General features: G+C 37.9%; 1 protein-coding gene and 1 long non-coding RNA gene across 2 annotated transcripts; both read right to left on the minus strand.

Annotated features, from left to right (window-relative positions):
- Positions 1–389: 389 nt before the first annotated feature.
- LOC112458727 (zinc finger BED domain-containing protein 1-like) lies at positions 390–3,607 on the minus strand. Its single transcript, XM_025022485.1, has 3 exons — positions 3,588–3,607; positions 1,865–3,093; positions 390–488 (listed from the first exon to the last, which is right to left on the minus strand). The coding sequence occupies exons 2-3, from the start codon at positions 3,047–3,049 to the stop codon at positions 390–392; spliced, it is 1,284 nt and encodes a 427-aa protein (XP_024878253.1). The 5' UTR covers positions 3,050–3,093; positions 3,588–3,607.
- Positions 3,608–3,634: 27 nt separating this feature from the next.
- On the minus strand, positions 3,635–4,604 carry LOC112458726. Its single transcript, XR_003041240.1, has 3 exons — positions 4,527–4,604; positions 3,877–4,061; positions 3,635–3,780 (listed from the first exon to the last, which is right to left on the minus strand). It is a non-coding gene; the product is annotated as an uncharacterized LOC112458726 (long non-coding RNA).
- Positions 4,605–9,531: the final 4,927 nt, after the last annotated feature.

Raw genomic sequence — 9,531 nt, forward strand, 5'->3', positions numbered from 1 at the left:
ATTACATAACAATAAATATACATTGGTAGAAGTAACAATGCAAAACTTACATAAATTGCGCGTCAAGTTTTAAATCTAACTGTCATCGTTAAATATGTGGTCCGAAATACAACGAACATCAGAGACATGATCGCGCCATGCAGAGCCCGAAGAGCGTCTGCATATACACAATAAACAAACGCAAATTACCATGAATTGTATAGATGGCAAATCTAAAGCGAAGATATAATTCGGTCATAGACCAATGGTAGATTTTCCGTATCTTTTTGCGAGTTAATAGCATCAGTATGTTTTTTGATAAACAACATTTCCGCAATTTCACGTTTTTTCCAGGTTTGGTTCATTATGTAAAATTTTAACATCCTGCCATTTAAAGTTGTGGTCAAAATCTAATCTGTGCTTGCTGACAACTGAGTGCTGGTTGAAACGCTTTCTAATGTCAGCGCAGTGTTCTTTAACACGGGTTTCCAGATGTCTTTTGGTCTGACCTATATAACAAGCATTACAATCAGAACACTCGAGTTTATAAACCACGTCCGTGCATTTCTTATTCTCTAGCCTGTCCTTCCCTTTTTTAATTATCGTGTCCAATTTTTTAAGTACGGTGTATAAGGTGTTAACGCCATAATTGCCGAAGGACCTTCGCAAGCCTTCACTGAAGGTTTTTAGATAAGGAATTGGCACATAATATTTCAGATTCGGGATGTTATACTCTCTGACGTCATTGATGACACAGTCATCATTGCTCAACCGCTTGTTAATTTCCGCGCGTCTTATTTGAATATGTTTGTTCTCAAGCGCGTCAGGGAAACAATTGTTCGATAGAATGGATTTCACCAGAGAAATGTTTTCGTCGTAAAACCGCTCATCTGACAGGAGTATAAGAGATGGGCGTATCGACCTGAACATATTGATACATCGTATCGATACGTATCGTGGATGAAAATATTGATACACAAAAAGTATCAGATGTCTCGTATCGATATCGTCAATATCGATACTTACAAAAAGATATTGGATTGTAGAATCCAAGCCGTTGTGTCCAGACTGTCCAGCCGTTTTGCAAAAATTTTTAGCATGCAATTTCTTGCTTCTGAAGTCGTAAAATTAAATAGTTGCAGCGAGTACACAAGAAGAACCTTAAGTACAATTTTTTTATTTATAAAATAAATAATTTTTTGTACATTATGACTTATAATTATAACTTATAATTATTATGACTTATAATTTTTTTATAGATAATTATGATTTCTATAACTCTAACTCTATAATACGTATTTACGTAACGTACCAAAACCAAATGAAAAAAACCTATAAATATAATTTTTTATGATTCTACATATATGTATTTACCATGTGTAGTATGTGTTATGTGTACAATAAGTATTAATTATTATTTTTACATTTCTTCGATTTTGCGATTGGCATTTATAGACATGTGTAATTGTATAATGCCGAATGCGTCGCAAACGCCCCATCGCCAGTCGCAAAGGATGGCAGGATTAGAAGGAGCGTTTGTGACGTATTGTGTAATTTATAATTTATAAAATTATAAATGCTAATCATCAATTTCAAGGGAATGTAAAAATAACAATTGGTTAAGGTGATCACCTGTCAACCTGTTTCTCTCTTCGGTCATTATTTTACCCGCTTCAGAAAATAATCTTTCAGAAGGAACTGAAGTGGCAATTAATGATAAATGCTTAATTGCTAAGGTTTTTAGAGGAGAATTTCGGGCCATGTTCCGATATTTAATGGCATTATCATTCATTTTTAACGGTGGTTGATTCAGATAATAACGAAAGTCGTCTGGCATTTGGTCAGGATCTTGATTGACTACCTGTTTAGATATATTTAAATTTACACGATTTTCATGATAGGACCAAAAGTTTGTTTTATCGTTAATATCGTTATTATCTGAATCTAAATTTTCTCGTTGATTTTGAAATTCGCGGTTAGTATCTGTAACTTCAGAATTTATAAACCTTGTAATTTGGTTAATAGCTTGTGAGCAAGCAACTTCATCGATAAAACTTATATTTTTAAATCGAGGATCTAAAATTGTAGCCATAGCTATTAGTGACTTTTGTTCATAATCCTCAAATCGTTTCATAAACTCATCTTTTAACACCTTTGTAAAATGACGACCTATATCAGTAGAAGGTTGAAGCGTCTGTAATTTATTCTTTAAAGTATTGACGATTGGAATTACTTTACTCGCAGTAAGATAGTATTCGCCGCATATGATTTTTGTTGCATGTTCAAATGGTTCTAGCAATGTAACAAATTCTTTAGTCGATTGTAACTCCGAAGCAGTTAGCATCGGAGGAGCCGTAGGACATTGCAAAAGAATGCAGTTAATTTTTTCAGACAATTGTATAAATCTCTCTAGCATACTATACGTGGAGTTCCACCGTGTTTCAACACTCTGAATTAACTTTAAATCCGAATGAAGCCGTAATTTGTCTGCAGCGATAACTGATTTTTTAAAAAATGTGACAATTTTTTTTATTTTTGCGCAGAAATTTTTTACGATTTCATCACCATCGATAATTTTCGCCAAAACTAAGTTTAAGGTATGCGCAAAGCATGCAAAATGTTTATCTACGCCGAAGGCATCAACAATGGCCTTCTTTATGTTGGCAGCATTATCTGACACAACGACTACGATACTTTTCATATGTATATTCCATTTATCTATTAAACTTAATAGCCAATTTTTCAAATACTCTGACTGATGTCTTTCAGTCATCTCAACAACGCCAATTGTGACAGATTTATGATGCTCATCTACTAAGAAGTGTGCCGTTAAGCCCAAAAAACTTTTCATATTTAACGATTCAGTCCAAATATCAGTAGTTAGGGATAAATACTGTACTTGTGAAAGTTGTGTTTTCATCATACTTGATAAGAGATCGTATTTCTGTTCCATAAGATAAGTTATGGTCTTCCTACTAGGAATCTTGTATAAAGGCAATAACGCATTCGTATAGATTTTGAAACCTTCCTTTTCAACTGTACGAAATGGTAAGTTGTCCTTAGCAATCATGAATAGCAGTTTGTTTGTCACTTCGGCAGCTTTGGATCCTCCATCTGAGAAATTAAAAATATTATAACACAATTCTTTAAATATACCTATTCTATTGATATATATAAATACTACCCGAAAAAAATATATAAATAAAAACTAATATATTTAAAAGTTGTAAAATATTTTAAAATTATCAACTAAATATTCTATTTGAATTGACTAGAACAGTATTTAAATAGGAAATAGATACAAAATTGTGCAAGTAGAAACCTTTACATTGCTTCCTTATAGTTTTTAAGTGTGCAAGTAGAAACCTGCACATTGCTTCCTCTATGAGGATGATTTCATATATAATTCATTTAAATTCGGTTGATTAGACCCAACTTTATACGCAATCAAAGGTTCATACTTCATGTACGAAAGTCACGAAAACAAAGCTTCCTCTATGAGGAAGCAAAACGATAAATACTTCCAATAAAATGTAAACAAATTATATGATGGGATATTTATTCGAAATGTTATTTGAAACTCGGTTGAATAATCACAACTTCCATACCTTGATATGATTTTTGTCTTTGAAATACTTCTTTAATTCGAGGTTGTTTTTGTTTAGAAGGTTTAGAAACAATTAGACTTGGTGAAACCGATACTGATCGCGTTTCTGATGATGTAGACGGACACGGACTAGACGGTGTCGGAAATGAGTCTGGGTCATCAATATCGATAACATCTTCGTTGTCTATTTCGGACTAAAATTTACGTAAAACATACATCAATTAAAGAACAAAACTAAAGGATAATATAATATAAATATTATGTTATATAATAATATAAATATACATTACTATTTGTGTCTTTCTCTTGAGAGATACTGCAGATTTTCTCATTTCAACTTCGGGATGATAACGTTTCATGTGAAAATGTAAATTAGTTGTATTTCCAGATGTTTTTACATCTTCCTGGCAGATTTTACATTTAGAAAATCGACCACTTTTTATAAAAAAGTCCCAAATGTTACTTTTTGGTGGCACTACATGAACAAAAAGATATAATTATTATTATTTAACAATTAATAAAAAATAAACAAAATAAGGAAGAAGAATAAAATGAAGGAAAACTTGCACGCCTACTTTTATAGAAAGTGAGTGCGTCGTTAGAGATTAGGAAATAGGAACGTAAACGTGCACCTTCACCTTCGACCTTAGGGTTTTTATAAGGTTAATTCTGTAAACATTACAAATAAGAAAATTACACATTCAATTATAGGACAGATTAGTAAGAAATAATGAAATCTGGGTGCGTTTACTGCGTTTTCCAGCAAGCGACACAAGTCGACATTATAAGTATCGTTCTATCTTTGTTAATCATTGAATGCTAAAATTGCTAAGAAAGATAGAACGACGTTTGTGACGAATGTGACGACTTGTGTCGCTTGCTAGAAAACGCTTAACGCACTAGATGAAAGAAATATACAATTACTTATTTTCATACTTACAGATTTGATCACGTGCACGTGACTGATGAGCGATGTGATTAAACAATAGGTTTGTTTTCCTATTATTGCACTGGCGGCTGGCGGGACGGCAGTAGTTTAACGTACTGAGAAACGTACAAATACAAATCTCACGCTTGAAACTCTGCGTCTGCGTCATTAGTTAGATTAGAAGTTAGGAACGTAACGTGCACTTTAGTATTTTACACTACGAAGTACGAACACTACGAAAGTACGAACGTACGATAGGTAACCTACCTACGAAGTCTATGAACTAAGCCAACTAAAAGGCATAAGAAATTAAGAAATTAAGAAGTACGCAGTACGCACTGTACGCAGTACGCAGTACGAGACACGAACCAACACGATCGCACCACTGAGGACCAACGGCAGTCACTGCATGGGCACGGACGCACGGACCACGCGGTCTGACAGTCTGGCCACTCTGGCCAGTGGCCGATCTGGCGGCCATTAAAGGACAAAGGACAGTCAAGGACCATAGAATATATATTATTACGGGCGATCAACATAAGTGTATCGACGATCGATATTCAAGGGTTGAGTATCGATACGACGAAATATCGAACAATGAAATATTGATACAAATTATTGATATATTAACACTAAAATATCGATATTTGAAATATCGATACAGTATCGCCCATCTCTAAGTGGTCAACTAAATTAAAGATCGTGTTTATCTTGTATTTCAGCGGATGGCTGGAGAAATAGTTTATGTAACGTCCCGAAAACGTTGGTTTTCGATACCAGTTCGTAATTAAGCGATTATCGTGTCTAAAAACCATCGTGTCTAGAAAACTTAAGCAGTTATTCTTCTCAAGTTCATACGTGAATTTGAGCCTCAGGTGGTAGTTGTTAAACGTGGCGACAACATCATCGAGTAATATTTTATTGAATATTAATATTATTATTAATATTAATAAACTAATATTAACACTATTATCACATGCATCTAGTCCTAATGATAGTTTTACAATAATATCAACATTATTAACAATATGCGCGTTTGTGACAGTAACACGCGGCATTGAAAAATTTGCTGTTCGGTACAATTTCATAAACAAATTTGAAAATTAATGAAAATATCAATAGTTCGATTAAAAAAAATTTTTGTAATTTTTTTCCTCTGGTAGGGTCAAAGTATGTGAATGTACGCGCTCCATTCATTCACCGCGCCGCGTACATCTTGCATAATTTATTACGTGAAAAGTATTGCTCATACGAAAAAAACTTATAGAACATTTTTTGTGCAAAATTGTCCACTCTTTAATTTTATATTCTTGTATTTTCTTTGTAAAATCGATATTTAACGAGACATTCGCAAAAAACGGAATTTGAGTCCTATTTGTTTAATTATTTTTCTTAGCGGCCACTGTATAATGGTAAACTTTTTTTCCCTTCAATCTTATGCAAAACGAAGGTCTGTGCCAAAATTTAGCTTGCTGACATTTTTTCCGAGATCAAATCCTAAAGTGACTTTACTATTATCGGTAGTACCTCGATCGAGCTTTCAAACGCGGTAGCTATTTCTTTTATGATAAAATGTGCGTCGTAGCCGGATAAATTGTGGAAAACTATGGGAATGTAATGAGAATCTTTGTAATTTAAATTGCAGTTTGAATATGCGGGACCTCTATAACGACCGGTCAGGTGGCAATAATCGCGTATTCGCACGTCGTCCGGCGTGAACGGTTTTTCACAAATGTAGCAGTGCGTGACGCTGTGAAATATCTCCTACTTGTCTCGTGTTAATTCTGTCATACAAACATTACCGGACAAGATAGTCTTTACGTCGTGTGCTAAACGTCTTAGTTCTTCGGCGAACCACGCGACGCAATCCTTATCGCGATGAAACCGACGCGCGGATAATGAGTCGTTGTACGAGCACCGCACGTAGTATCCTATACTAAATACCCGATGATGTTGAGACCTGTACGTGGACGTTCTTGAATCCGTTCTCCGCATCCGTCTTCTCGAGGGTACATTCCAGGTCGGCGTATACGACGAACGAAAGCCGCTCCTTCCTGCTGTGATTCTTGAAACTCAGCCACTTGTCGTCGTCGCTCGGTAATCAGATGGCGCAGTTGTTTATCTCTCGGCAGTCTACACCATGGGCTTCCAATTTCTCGCTCGAACTAAAGTAGTGTAAACATCTGCAAAAGAATAATTTTTGGTTTACAAATTTTTTATAAAGAATGTGGCAGCTGTCGTCAGCCACTAAGAAGTCACGGAGAGTACGATACACGATACGACGTGTTGACAGATTACACGATACGATATATTCTGTCAAGCCACAGTTACTCCGGCTTGTTTGACAAGACTCGCGTTTCCTAGCAACCGAGTTTTGCAAAAAGTCTTCCATAGATGGATGTCAAAACTCGCATTTAAGATTCAACCACGATGTAAATATAAAGGCGACCGAATTCACAGAAATTCGGCGATCTGGCAAATTGATCTTTCGATAAACATAAAGGATCAAATACGCCTCACACTTTTGAAACTAAAATTAAAACAAGTGCAACCTAACTTCCGAAGCGCGGATCTAGTTTGCGGCTAGTCAGGGTTCGCAGTAGGCGCGGAGGAAAACACAAGACTCAGTTAAAACAAAAAGTAACAAGGTTTATTCTAATGAGATTGAGAATACATGAGTTTGATCGCGGAGATTGCAGGTGCAAATATCGCAGCGGAATATGTACAGTGAGATACGCGGATGTCGTACAGTGAGATCGCGGAGATCGAAGGCGCGAATATCGAAGCGGAGATATATGTACAAGGGAATACGCGGATGTCGTACAGAGAGATCGCGGAGGTCGTAAGCGCGAATATCGTAGCGGAGATATACGTACAATGGAATACGCGGATATCGCACAGTGAGATCGCAGAGATCGAAAGCGCGAATATCGTAGAAGCGATATGTACAGCGAAGCGGGATTACAGCCAGCGATTGGCTACGCGGAACGAAGTACGTGTACTTGAGAACGCGGATTGGCGGGCGCACGGGCTCGCAGAATACGGCGTGCGGATTCGGTGACGGTCGGCGCGAGAGCGCAGATTCGGACGCGGCGGAAATCGTACGCGGTGAGGATCGTGCGTGGAGACGATATCGTGCGGCTAAGACTCTTAGCGAATATAAAGAAGACTTTATACACGGGCGCAGTGACGCGTCAGGCGGGATGCGGTACGGTGTGGCCAAGACCCTTGGCAAGTAGAGAGTAGTTCTCTTACCCTGGTTCACTCCGGTATTGTAGGTTTTATGTACGGGATCGAATCAACCACCAAGATGCTTCACTTGACGGAGCCAGAGAGAGACTCTCTACCTTCTGGTTGTGTTCGGGTTCTGGATTTCGGGATCCGTGAGCAGCAGAGAATCGGTCGGATCGGTTGCTGGCTTACGGTAAAATCTAATCTTTTTCGGAAAAACCGGCGTTTATATATTCCTCGGTGCCGTCAGGTGGCGGCGGGGGTATCGGCGATGACGACGGCGAGCGCCGAGGTAGATCGGTGGTGCGGTCGGGTATTATCCGAGTACCCTGACGCCGCGATCGCGTTCGGCGGCTCTCAGCCGTTTTCGGCACCGCTCGGCGCTCCGAATCGGTTGCCGCGGTAAGTCCTTTAGCGGACTTATACGCGAGATAATCTAATTAATAAAGAGCACACCGTGCCTTGTCTTGCCCGCCGGATATTCGGCCGGGCGGCATCTGGCTGATGCTCGCCGGGAACGATGCGTTTCGGGGCGCATCGTTACCTACAAAATTCCTCCTCGTCTCGACGAGGAAGGAATTACAAAAAGGCGCAAGTCTCGCCCTTTTCCTCTTGACCAGATCTTTGCGGCGCAGGGTCGTCTGAAACAAAAAATTCTAGCACCGTTTTAAAGCTTAAACTTGTAGTTTGGCGGTGAACCTAAGCTGGGGCCAGACTACGCGCGATTCGTGATTTGTAATTCGCGATTCGCTATTCGTATAAGATTCGTAAATAGTGTGTATAGGCAGATTCGTCGAATTCGCATCAACTGTTTACCATTCGCGCCGATTCGCCAGCGAAGCGCTCTTTTGATTCGTGGTTCGTAATTAGCGGTTCGCTATTCGTATAAGATTCGTGAATAGTGTGTATAGGCAGATTCGTCGAATTCGCATTCGCTGTTCATCATTCGCGCCGTTTTGCCAGCAGAGCGGTTTTTTGGCGAGATCAAAGAGCACGAATCGCCACGAATGATCAATTCGTGTTGATTCGTACGGTGTTCACACTGTGCATGTCTATTCGTATGTATCTTCGTGGTTTACGCTGAAAAGTCGATAGACTCGATTTACTCAATAGTCGATTAAGTTGATTAGGATTCAGATTAGTTCATTAGTTGCAAGGATGGAAGCCGAATGGACAGAATGTCGCGTTCTTGCGCTTATAGAGGATATAAAGCAATATTCGTGCTTGTGAGATCCCAAAGACAAGGATTACAAAAGTAGAAATAGAAAATTTGATGGACGATATTAGTTGTGGCGAAATTCTAAATAAATAGCTCAAACTTCGGAAACTATCGCCTAGAATCTCAATGTTACTGCTAGTCTTTTTTTGGTCGATACAGGTTTTCTTAAATGAGTGCTTTGTTTAGCAATTCGGGGTCCTATCAAATTGAGAAGAAATTTATAATCCTCTGCCGACATTCTACAAAAATTCTCGAATTTCCCACTCTTCTTCACATAATTGAGCAATACAGTTCCACTATGTCTAGAATAAAAAATGTTGTTAATGAAGTAATTTGGTCTTACCGTGATTGAGAAATTTCTTATTTTAAAACTTGCAATACTGATTTTATTAACTAACCTAGTGAATAGTGGTTTGATCCACCATCTCCGTTTCCTTCTTTTCATTTTCTTCTTTGCAATTAAAATATATATATTGCACTCGCAATTGCAACGTCACTATCATCGCTATCGCTCATGATCGAATCTTATTACGCAAAAATGTACTCTGGATAATAAAAGTAAATGTT

Source organism: Temnothorax curvispinosus, unplaced genomic scaffold, assembly GCF_003070985.1.
Source record: "Temnothorax curvispinosus isolate PA1 unplaced genomic scaffold, ASM307098v1 QBEX01009172.1, whole genome shotgun sequence".
Classification (NCBI taxonomy): Eukaryota; Metazoa; Arthropoda; class Insecta; order Hymenoptera; family Formicidae; genus Temnothorax; species Temnothorax curvispinosus.

Bases quoted from the DNA above. Each gene is read 5' to 3' on its own strand.
- LOC112458727 (XM_025022485.1), bottom strand. From the start codon at position 3,049: ATGATTGCTAAGGACAACTTACCATTTCGTACAGTTGAAAAGGAAGGT. The intron at 489-1,864 runs GTAAATTTAAAT...CTTGTTATATAG, and splicing joins GGTCCTATCATGAAAATCGT to GTCAGACCAAAAGACATCTG.